Source organism: Pezoporus flaviventris, unplaced genomic scaffold (genome assembly GCF_033815535.1).
Source record: "Pezoporus flaviventris isolate CSIRO_AGI_PZ_B2104156 unplaced genomic scaffold, CSIRO_AGI_Pfla_v1 ptg000036l, whole genome shotgun sequence".
Taxonomy (NCBI): Eukaryota; Metazoa; Chordata; class Aves; order Psittaciformes; family Psittacidae; genus Pezoporus; species Pezoporus flaviventris.
The window spans coordinates 45,280,431-45,292,931 of NW_026892584.1; the positions used below are offsets into that span (position 1 = coordinate 45,280,431).

Sequence of the window (12,501 nt, forward strand, 5' to 3'; positions counted from 1 at the left end):
GAGTAAGAAAAGAGCATTTGAGTCAACAGGAAACAGTGACGTGAAAGCCTTTGCAGCCGTGGCAGCCACATGAGGAAATCACATTGCACCATTTCTGGGCTGGGATTGAGATAAATAAGTCGCAGAGCAATTGTTACTGTAAATTGAAGAAATACTCAGAGGAAATAAAGTCCATGAGATCACGTGTGGTCATTTCAAGGTTGACCTACAGCTAGAGATTAGCCTTGCCAATTTCAGTGCAAGAGAACTGTTTGAGGTTTCAGGGTGGGGGGGTGTTGGTGTTTGGGTTTTGTGTTTTTTTTTTTAATTAATTTATTTGTTTAAATTTTAATTTGCTATTCCTATGTATTTGTCTATTAGCAGGACAGGGGCTGTTCGAATCACATACTATGTCTTAAGGACAGTGTTTGATAGCAATTATACATACCTTCAAAGCTTCATTTGCCTGTTGTCTTAGTGGGGTTTTGGTGGGGCTTGAAGAGAGTCCCCTGAGTGCAAAAGCCACGGGGTGGGACAATCCACATACTAGTTACTGCCCCTTGCAAACACAAGCACTATGAAATCGAACTCAAACATTACTTTAGCCCTTTGCCCTCACCAGCTCTACAAGCAAGCTGTTTTGTACCCTCATGCCTTTCCTCTTCATTATCACAGGAGAATAAAAAAAAAACAACACAGATTTTATTAGAAGAGCATCCTTTCCCTCTGCATGACCCAAAAAAATCAGTGTGATGGGTAACTTACACCTCCTCCTAGTTAAAAGTCTAGCTGATGTCCATGTACAACCTACACAAGACCAAAGACATCCGAAGAAAGATGAGAACCTCACCTTTGATCACAGGCTTTCATGCTAAGTAAATGGGACAGGGTAGCAGCATTGCCCCCTTCAGGAAACACGGAGGGAGGAGCTGGAGAAAGAAATATTTCTTATCTGCAGACCAGAATAGCAAATCTGCCTTCCCTATCTGCCCTACAACAGCTGTTGTGCCAAGGGCAGCATGGACCAGAGAGAGTTTCTCTCAAGAAAGTCATCAGCAGAGGTTCAGGAAACCCACTGCAAAACACCAACGGGTGTCTGCTCTCCAGCCTCCACAGCTACCAGGAATAGGCTTGGACAGGCCTTGCACATCCCATTCACAGCAGAGCTCTCCCAGACACTGCTTCTGCACACACTGATTTCTCTGCAGGACAAGGGCCTGAGCTGACTCACCAAGGACACATCCCAGCAGTAATTCCACCCAAGCATCTTCATTAGCTACCAGCTACCGTGTAAGGCAGCATTTGGAGGATACAGAGACCTGGTTAAATGTGGTTTAAAGCAATAGTCCAATTCCCCCCCCCCCCCCCAACAAAAAAAGATGTATTAATCAGAATTCCTGGCTCAGGAATTCTGCAGGTTTGCATTCATCTTCATGCACACAACTTCTCAGAAAATCAGCTTTAGGCTCAATCTGAGTTCCCTGAAGCCAAAGGATTTTCCCATGAAAACAGTAGTTTTTCGTTGTTTTGGCAGCTCATGCTTTGCAGAGCAGAAGGCAGGCTTTCAAAATTATCTCCATACAGAGACAGCTGTGTCACTGCTTCCCAGCAAAAGTTTACTGCTTCCAAAAAAAGAGTAGCAGGGCTCAGGGAGCTTGCAAGCAAATTATTACAAGATAATTACAAGAGCTGGCAGGCTCCCTCAGCACTCTCAGCGTTCCTGATATCCCTTTGTGGTCCACAACCCCCACACAAAGCAATCTGCCTTAGGTCTTGCTGGGAGCGTGCAAATAAACCGTGCTGTCACTGTACTAGCCTTTGGAAAGCCACATGTCCAACTCCCCCAGCAGTGCAAGTAGCCATCCATATCTAGGTCAAGGCACTGCAAAGCACAGGACCCAGAGGAGGAATAATAAACAGGTTTGTTTCTCAATGTTTATCTTCATAGGTGTAACAAAACCATGAAGCACACTCAGGCGCTGCTCTGCACTGAAATGCCTTCCCCCCATACCCAGCCCTTTGACCAAGGATGCACCACATCCTTGTGAGCTGAGTACTGGTCCAGCTAGGAAGTTTACAGGCTGTTTAGGAGGGGGCTATATGTGGCAGTGTTTCATATCCAGAGAGGACTGCAGGTGTCATAAGAACGGGCTCACCAAAAGCAACATGTGTGCACACAACAGCTGAAGCAGATGGGATGAGCTCAGCCTCAATTTCCAAACAGTGTCAAAGCCACATTCACCCGACCGAGATGGAGCAAGACACTGACTTATGTTAGGTGAAGATTTCAAATCAGAATAACTACATCAAGCAGAGAAGAAGAAACACCTCCATGCCACGCTTGCTCAGCTAAAATTACGTGCACGCATTAGTTGCGCTTCCCAAACACGGCCGCAGTGATGACTGCCATGGTACCTGCTGCTGCTCCGCTTGTGAGACTTCCCAGACGAGCAAGGCAGCAGCAGAAAGGCAGCAGGTTTTACAGCCATCTGCCAGCTGGCTTTTGGTGCTCTGGCAGCCATTTTACCTCCCTGCTTCAGTGGCTGCAGAAGTGCACACCAGCCTCAGGAACCACTTCTGCCTAGGAAACATCAAGCCATGCAAGGGAGCATGCCACAGACGGCACATACAGCCCTGGGGCTATCGAGATGGAGGGATCACTGTGTGCACATATGAAAGGCTGAGAAAAGGAAGGTTTCTTTCTTCTGATGGTTTTGGGGTGGTTTGGTTTGTTGTTATGTTTTTTTTTATTAGCTAGAAGGGGGTGCAGTAAAATTTAGCACTCAATGGGGATAAGGTGCATGTGGCATCTACTCCAGGCTGGGCAGCTGGTAAGCATGCTTCTGAGAAGCACCGGCCACTTCCCCATACCAGGCTCAGTTTTAGTTCCTTTAACAAAGCCACTGGCGTCATTGTCACAACTCCTGGAACAGGACAGTTATCACTTAAAACCACACTCTGCTATCTGACGCTGCTGGTAATGGGCACAATGCAGGTTCTCCTGTGTGGCAGTCAGTCACATAAACACCGCCTAGAGAATAACGAATTGGCTCTTCCCATTTGCATAAATAAACTCTGTGGGGTCCCTCGGGGTAAAGGCTGCCTTCTGCATACATGTGTGCCTGTCATCACACAGCCTGAAACCTGAGCTCATTCCAGAAGAGCTGAACAATGACAACCACAACGCAGGGCAAGCTGATGGGAGTTTGTGCTCCCACCTGCTCCAGGAAAAGTAAATAGATAAAAAAAAAAAAAAAAATCACAAATTAACTACACCCTCCAAATCTCTGTCTCTGTTTTCTTAACCATGCAACTAAAATCTCAAGCTCATAGACTGAAGAGTTTTTGTAACACACGAATTCATTCAGCCATTTCTCTGGAACAATGCAGCCTTCAGGGTACACAAGTGAACCATACGTACATCCTTCCTCTTCATACCCTCCCCTTCAGATGGTCTAATTTGTACACTATTACATGATTAGCTCATTTTTTGAGTAGAAACTTTTACTCAGCATAAATGCAAAAGGATGCCTTTTATCACTCTTGTTCATCTGTATTTTTTCTATTAGAAATAAACCAAAAGTCACAACTAGAAAAAACACTAAATTCATTCCAGACACTAGGTCAACCACTTAAATCCCGTACCAAAAAAAAGCCTGTATAATCCCTATTAAAAAAGAAAAGCAAGTCAGTTTAGCTACCTTTAAAACAAAACATCAAAAAAATAAAATCAAAGCTAATTGAAAGAATAAACAAAATTAAATCTTCCACTCCAGACCTTTTAAAATGGCATAGAAAACAACATAAACACTCCTTCCCACTTCAAAGATCAAAAACCAAAGGGCTGGCTGCATTTAGAGAGGAATAAATTGAGGAAAAAGGAATTAGAATGCAGCAAGATACAGACATCACCTGTTAATCAAAGATTTATAGGACATCTGCCCCCCTCAGCTGGCTGCTGATATCACGATGTCTCAGAAGAGACCTGTATGAGGTCTGTAAAGATCATGATCATTTTACAGCCCCCAGTTCAGATGAAAACTATTGGAATTGGTGTTTCTAGTTTGGAGTGACCAACCTCAGACAGCTCTGAACTCTGCAATATTTGCTGGCCTCAAACTGTGCTAGGGAATTATGGAATAGTTAGGTTTGGAAAGGACCTTAAGATCATCTAGTTCTGATCCCCCTGTCATGGAGGCTAGAGAGCTCTACAAGCTCAGCCAAAGGTCTTCAGGAAAACTAAGGATGCCAAAACACTCAAAGGCCACTTGGAAACTGCTTACTTTGAGGGCTTTGTGGATCCATTCTTCCACCCTAAACATCACCTGGAAAGCAATATGGATTCAAAGAGACTGAAATCTAAAGCACTGCTGAGTCGCAGTTACCTCTTCTCTGAGCTTTGACTGCCCTTTCTTTTGGTTCTCCTTTCCCCTATCCTTAGTGGCACCTGCTGGCTCAGGCTGCTTGTGAATCGCTTTCACTTTGATCCATATTTATGCTGCAACTTCCTTGATTTTAAGGTCAAAGACAAAATATTAGATTCACATGCTGTGGCTAACCATTGGCAACAGCATCTCCTTCAGCTACCCTTGCAATAAACTTGGTAAGTCTAAGTTACAGTCTCTCCCATGAGCCACTGCAGATGGAGAAAGGCATTTTCTCAGCTTCATAACAATGCAAGTATCCATGGTCCCTCAACAACTGGGGCGGGAAAGTTACACTCAGGAGCTACAACATGATGATGGCAGCTAACCCTTCAGCTCGTATCACCTTTTTCTGCACCCTAAGTGTGGACACCCAGCAAAGTTCACAGATCAAATCAGAAATGTCAGTCAGATCTTGTTTCATCTTCCACTATGCCCACAAAAGAAAACCCAGCTGAAACTCTGACTGTGTTTGCTCCTGCAAACCATCACAAGGTGTTACTGTGCACAACAGAGAACGCTGAGCCTTTCAGACCGGGCTTTGGAGTCTTCACACATGTGATTTACTGGCAACTTGAGCTGGCATACCAGCAAAGATGTCATGGGTTTTGGTGGATACGGACATTGTAAAACCACAGGAAGATATACTTTTTATCAGGTTGCCTTTATTTGGTGCTAGACAAAACAGGAGCCAGAGAAAGGCAGAAACAAATTGCTTCTCCCATGGTCACAAAGCCAATGTGAGAGCACCATGATGCCATGATGCACATGCCTGCAGAAGTCACATTGGGCAGAAAGGTGGAGAGAGGGAATTTCCCTGTACTTCCTGCCCAACAGCCCCCCCCCCCCCCCAACCCTAACTCTCCCCTGTAGAGTCCCAGGTAAAACACAACCCAAGCCTGACCTCAGAAAGGCTATGAAGCCAGTCTCCAGCAGGGTGCCTTGTGTGCACACAGGGTGCCAGGAAGCATGCTAGACTGTACCAAGCTTTTTGGAACATGCCTGGCCCAGAAACATGATGTCCCCATCAACTTCTTCACTTGATTTTTGACTGACAACAAGAAAACTGAAGTGTGCACTGGTCTTCCAACAGAGTGGCCTGGGGTTAGCAATGGTCTCAAGGCTCAAGAACAGGGGAAAAGGTCTCAAAGCTGACAGAAAAGCATCCAAGGAGTACACTTGGCTGTCAGGTGTATGCATGTATGGAGTCATGCCTCCCCCAACATGCCAGAGAAGGAAGGCTAGGGTTTAGCGCCTGGGAGATGATCAAAGCTGTCCTCTCTGCTTTTAAAGGGCTCCCTCTCCAGTGCCTTTCAAAGAGAATATCAAAGAAGCCTCATCACTTCCTTACCATCCACCAGCATGCTCCTAGGCCTCTCTCAGGACACTTGTTTATCTAACCAAAGCCCTGGGAAGGCTGCCACTGCCTTTCCAGACTTCCTTACCTCCACTATGCCATGCTCTGCCCAAGGGCTGCCTTGCGCTCTGCCTATTTGGTGACAGTGGAGTAGCTGGTGACAATCAGAGCGATACAGAGAGCCACTGGAAGGACCATGACCGAGGGACTCCCCTGGACATACAAGGGCACCTACATCTCTCTCGTGGCACCTGGGGACTAATGGGTGGGTGAGCAGCCAGCCAGCAGCCACTGCTCAGTCCCACCACTTTGGCTGGTGGGCCCTCACTTGAAAATCATGCGCCCATCAAAGCCTCCAGGTTACCTCCAACACTTCTAGGAAGTGAAATAAAGGCTTCTCTCCAAATACGTGGGTGACCCATGACATGATGCCCATGCTGACCATGGAAGAACTGCTTGAGTGCCCCAAGAACCAGCAGAGACGTGCAGAAACCCTCCCCTTTCATGTTGAGAGCATGACATCAGCCCGTAGCTTGTAAAGGGAGCACAAAGCTGCGCGCCAGACTTCAGGCTGCCCTCATAAAATGGGACCAGTTCAATTATTATGCTGCCCTGGAGTCCCTGGGCCAGTCCCGATTGGCTTCAATAGCACTCCTGCTAGCTATTATCTCGGAAGGACGCTCGTTACAGAAAAATCACATCCCTCTGCCAAGTTCTCGTGTCTCGCTATTTTTGGAACAGCACGGGCAGGCTCTGTGCCTCAGCAACTGTCAGCAGAGCCACCCAAAGCAAATCCATATAATGATCAGGCTAGCAAGGACAGTGCTGGAAACAGCATGGCCTGGGGTCCCCTGGAAGCATGAGAAAAGGGATAAGGGCAATAAACATAAAACCCAGAAGCTATTTGACACTATTTGCATAGGAAGCTGATTTCCCCCAGCCCTCTTCATTCTCATGCATATGAGTGGAGACAAAGGGATTTAAGAGGAAACCACCTGCACAGGAAGGATGGTTCCTAAAATCCAAAGAAGACAGGACCTTCTTAGTGCAAACTCCTTTTAATTAAAACATTCCAGGATCCACATTCCCCAGGATTAAATTACTGATTTAGCTATTTATACACATAGCCTCTTTCACCTGTTCTAGGACAGTATGTTTGAGGTGTTGGATGACAGCATCAGGTAAACAGAAACAAGCATTTTTTGTGTGCGCTCCCTAATACAGGATCCACGATTATCCACAGGTCCCAGCACCTGTCAGCAACTCACAGATTACTGGAGTAGGAGCATAATCCTCTGCGACACTAAAGGATGATTCTAAGGCCCTTAGAAAAAGCAGAGGTAAATGGCTTGGGCAAGCTGCAAAGCTCCCATAGTGAGGCTTTCAATTAAAAAAAAAAAAAAAAGAAAAAAAAAGAATTAAAACCCAGAGATGTGGGGAGCAAGGAAAACCTCACTTGGATGCACTTGAGCACAATTTAAACTGCAGGGAAGCTGCAGGTCTCCTTCCTTGCCTTTCACAGGAAAGGAATCTGGAGGTGCAAGTCAAAAACTGCCCAGCCAAGTAGTGGGCACGCAGAGGGCCACGTCCAGCCTCTGCTAGCCTGCTGCGCAGTTAACACTTCCTCTTCAGGCTCTGAAAACTGTGACCCATAGCAGGCAGAGACAACGCTGGCAGCTCCTACCACCTAGCGGCTGCAGTATTTCTCTGTGACACAGCAAGGAGGCTGGTCGGAGGGCAGGCAGCCTCGGCTCACCCTGGGCTTTCTTTGCAGCCCTTGCTAGCACGTACCACTTGTGCCGCAGCTGGGACGAACTTAGGACCACAGTGAGCACAGAGGCAGCACAAGAGAGCAGAAACCTTTCTGGAAAACGTCAGTGGCTAATGTACGCATAAAAAGCCCTCAGCTAGCTCTAAAGCAGGTGAGCAAAGTAGCAGCAATATAGATGAATTCCAGTAATGCATTGCTGTTTCTGGTACTTATTCCAGCTCAGGTAATGCTAGATTACTGGCACTACACGACATGGCACCATGCAGTGCAGACATTAAACAGTGCAGACTTAAACAGGCTGTTTAAGTTACCCCCTAGGCTGCTTAAGTCAGGGGAAGAGTTTGCTGGTTTGGGTGGAATATTATACAAGAGCCAGAATTCAAATGTCTCCAGATGCAGCCAAACCCTCAAACCCTCTGAGCACTCTGTCCTCAAACTGCTGCAGCATTTCAGGCACTTCCAAGGTCCTTCCTTTCCAGGTTCCACAATTTGCCTTTAACTGGGGAAGGAAGGGTGAGAGTGGAACATAACTGGACACTCCTATTCTATATCCAGCCTCACCAGTGCCAAGCGGAGGGGATAATGACTTCCCCTGAGCTCCTGAAGCAGCCCAGGACATAATTTAACCTACGTGTATGAGATTCCAATGCTGACTTATACTGAACTTGGCACCGACCACAAGCCTTTGCCAGTTAGTCTCAGCCTGTCTTGATGCATCTTGTGGGATCAGGCTCTGACTTTACTTTGACAAATAGTAAGAAGACTCAAAATGGCTAGTTCTCGACAATGTCCTAAAGGCAGGCCCAGTAGCTCATTATTTATCCAGGATTTCCACAGCTGACTGGAGTCAAGCTTTGTTTTTTTATGACATGAACTGTTAATGTCAGAGTTCAGGCTATGTGATACATGTGATGTGACTTCCATGTAATTTAAAGTGAAAATGGGTATTGTTTTGTGTAACCTTGTTCCCAACTCCAAACATAAGTAGCATTTTTAAATATTCAAAACACTGGCCAGCAGCCATAAGTGGTATTTTCCTTTTTACTTAATTTATATATATATATATATTATTTTCTGTTAAGTTTTTGTTCATGGAGAGGATAACGCCATGCCATATAAAGAACAAGCAGAAACCCCAAGTACTGTATCAGCCTGGCTAAGTCCTCCTGGAACAACTCTGTCCAGTGAATACCCTGCTGTTGCAATCACTTCTATAATATAGCAAAGGGATTTAATTATGATTTTATAAGCAATTTAAATCTGGTTATTCTGGATTGCAGTGGGTGTCACTGAGAGCAGAACATGGGCAAAAGATGAAATGAACCACATTAGTCTTAAATATACTTTTTCTTTTGTAAACACTTTCCTTTTTGGTTATGTGTATTATTTGAGAGAAGTAGTTTTCTGTTACTGACAATCCAGATAAAGCAAAGCGAGATTCAAGTGGAACCTGAGAAAGACTGGCAATAGCAGGGTCTGCTGTGACAAGCACCACTCCCTTGGCACCCTTTCAGAGGCTGACCAGCTCTGTGTTCTGGGCGCAAGGGCTGAGGGGTTCTTCCCTCCACTCCTCTGACAAGCTGGTCCAGAAATTCCTGTTCCAGGCTGCTCTACTCCTCCTTTTCATTTCCAGTCTAACTGTATCCATGGCCAGTCTAGACTCATTTAATCCGAGCCAGCATCTTGACAGCTTCATTTCCCTCCTCAGTGTTCAGCATCTGCAGACATCAATCAGATCCTCTTTTTGCTTTCAATTTGCTAGTCTAAACAGACTGAGTTCTTCCATTTTTTTCCTCTTTACAAAAGCCTTCGCAATTACTTCATCAGCCCAGCAGACCTTGTCTGCACCCATAGCGGATCGCACTTATTTTTTGAAGATGACGGACAGTACTAACACGGTGACCTTAAATCTCCCTTAAGTTCATGGGAAATACTCTACGTAGCCCAGCAGCACACCTACTATTTTCACATCTACGTTGCAATTCAGTAAGCAATGCCATAGCAAAGGGCATAGCAACAGCTCGCAAAACTCATTGCTATCCTGCATCTGACTTCAAAAAGCACGCACCAATACTGGACATCTCCAACATTTATATGAGAACTTCAGGAAAGCCATTAAAATATGGGCCCTGTTTCTTCACATTATAAAATACAAGAGGAGTTTCCTTGGTTACTAGTGACAACAGTAAGCTTCAAGTTTTGTTTCTGCTCTACAGCACAGCTGCTCTGCGAACCGCGTATATAGGGGAAAAAAACCCAAACCATCTCAATCTAATTTCTGTTACATGAGTCTACCCAAGAGCTCCACCCTAAATGAGCACAGTTCTAAAACTCCATAGCTGGCTGTTGCATTACCCCAGTGAGAAGAGTAAGACATGGGTGTGTGGCAGGATCCATTTGTCTGCCTTCCCCCCACCCCCTTTTTTTTTCCACAGTATTTTCGGTTTATGTAGGAGTGAAGCCACAACTAAAAGGGCAAGTTTCTCCTGCCTCTTCTAAGAGAAAAACAAGCTCTATTACCGTTTAGCAATGGACAAAAAGCACCTGGAAAGCAGCCCAGGCAGTTTGAAAGAGCTACACTGAAGAAAATGCTTTGGTCCTAATAACAGCTTAGCTTAGGGGCTTCCAATCTTACCTTGCTGGTACAGTGCTGCTGCCACTGCCTTCATCATAGTCACTCCTCCTCACCACTCACATCAGCAACGAGCTCCCACCCACATGCACATACCACAGGAGGCTCTGAGCTGGACAGGCAGTGCATGTGCAGTCCTGGACTGAGGTATACATACCACAAATGACACGCTTCCCTGTTATTACCATTTTGTCAGGGAGCTTAGAACAAGCCAGGATTTTTTTTGCCAAATGCCCAGCAGTTGTTACAGGTGGACTACAGCACAGTGCCCTTCTCACCCCTGAGCAAAGAAGTTTTATCCTGGTTCTAAGCAGACATTTATACCAGGCCAGGGACTATATTTCTTGATGAAATATAACAAGGGAAAGTGTAGAGTCCTGCATCTGGGCAGGAACAACCCCAGGTTCCAGTACAGGTTGGGGAACGACCTGTTAGAGAGCAGTGTAGGGGAGAGGGACCTGGGGGTCCTAGTGGACGACAGGATGACCATGAGCCAACACTGTGCCCTTGTGGCCAAGAAGGCCAATGGCATCCTGGGGTGTATTAGAAGGGGGGTGGTTAGTAGGTCGAGAGAGGTCCTCCTTCCCCTCTACTCTGCCCTGGTGAGACCATATCTGGAATATTGTGTCCAGTTCTGGGCCCCTCAGTTCAAGAAGGACAGGGACCTGCTGGAGAGAGTCCAGCGCAGGGCAACAAAGATGATTAAGGGAGTGGAGCATCTCCCTTATGAGGAAAGACTGAGGGAGATGGGTCTCTATAGTTTAGAGGAGACTGAGGGGTGACCTTATTAGTGTATACAAATATATAAAGGGGGAGTGTCACGAGGATGGAGCCAGGCTCTACTCAGTGGCAAACAATGGTAGGACAAGGGGTAATGGGTACAAACTGGAACACAAGAGGTTCCACTTAAACTTGAGAAGAAACTTCTTCTCAGTGAGGGTGACAGAACACTGGAACAGGCTGCCCAGGGAGGTTGTGGAGTCTCCTTCCCTGGAGACATTCAAAACCTGCCTGGACACATTCCTGTGTAACATTATCTAGGTGTTCCTGCTCCGGCAGGGGGACTGGATTAGATGATCTTTCGAGGTCCCTTCCAATTTCTAGCATACTGTGATACTGTGTGATACTACATACACAGAAGAGAGCCTCTGTCCTGAACACGCCAGCCAGTGTCAGGAGGAAGGCTGTCCACCACCTGGGCTATACTTACAGGAGTCTGGAAGCAACAGTAAAGCTTGGTGAGGAATGGGTGGTTCCTTGCTAAGGAAAGGATGCGTTTCTCAGTCATGGTGCATTCAACATCGTCATCTTGAAGAATGACATCCTTCTTCAACACCTTCACTGCATAGAGCTGCCCACTCTCTTTCATCTTGGCAAGCATCACCTAAACGAAAAGGGAGGGTGAATTACAAGGGCTGAGCCTTCACTTTATGAGCAACACAGAGACTCTCACATTTTTTCACACTAGAAAGGTCAGTTATCTCATGACCAGGCTGTGGATGCAAGTGAGTCAGCCTGTTAGTATGGGCATCAGTGTACAATCAATGACACATATGCTACTGTTTGCAGCAGGCTCCTCCATATAGAAATACCCACACACATTACTGTGATGTCGGGTGCAGGGCTAACTGCTTGAAGCTCATTCACTGTGCCAGGGCAAACACACTGAGCAGTACCATTAACCCCACCTCCCTCCTCTGTTACCAAATTCAAACACACCATTCCACACCGTCTTTGGGGCAAATCAGAGAAACAAAGCCCCCATCTCACCACATTTGAAACCACTGCCTTGTTTCCTTTAAAGGAAAAGTCTTCACAAGCTCCAAGAAATGCCACCCAAACGAGTGCTAGCACACACACTTGTAACTACTGGTATAGGCCCTGGCATGCATCTGTTCTTTCAGTCGTTTTTTTCTTTCTTGTGATATCCAACTCTTCACTTTGCTGTCAGCTTTCTTTCTCTTCCCTCTTCTCCCTGCTCTCTGTATCCAGCTCTGTTGCACAAAGCATACTTCAGTGGACAGCCCATGTGCTACATTATGAAATAACTTCATCCATCTTGCAGCTTCTTAAATAAGGGATATGGTTCTCCCCAAAAGAGCCACAAATAACTCTCACCTTTCCAAAACTGCCCTTTCCTAATACACGAAGGAAGGTTAAGTCTTTGATCCCAAGTTTGCTCGCTGAGGTTTCACTAACATTGTTGCTGTCTTTCAGGCTGCCTTTTCCCTGATGTCTCAAAGTAGATCTTGAAAGTAGTTTCTGTGGAAGAAAGTAAGTAAGCATCAGTCTGGACAGAAATTATACTTCTGCATCAGAGGTGCTGACATGCAGTTAA

At 45.9% G+C, this 12,501-nt stretch overlaps 1 protein-coding gene across 2 annotated transcripts in view; it reads right to left on the reverse strand.

The window, feature by feature from the left end:
* PRKCH (protein kinase C eta) overlaps positions 1 to 12,501 on the reverse strand; it is a 118,492-nt gene that overhangs the window by 49,105 nt on the left and 56,886 nt on the right. For both annotated transcript variants that reach the window (XM_061464217.1, XM_061464218.1), the window contains 2 exons: positions 12,282 to 12,425; positions 11,374 to 11,547 (listed from right to left, as the gene is read on the reverse strand). In XM_061464217.1, the coding sequence (XP_061320201.1) occupies positions 11,374 to 11,547; positions 12,282 to 12,425 (318 nt within the window). The remainder of the gene's footprint in view (positions 1 to 11,373; positions 11,548 to 12,281; positions 12,426 to 12,501) is intronic.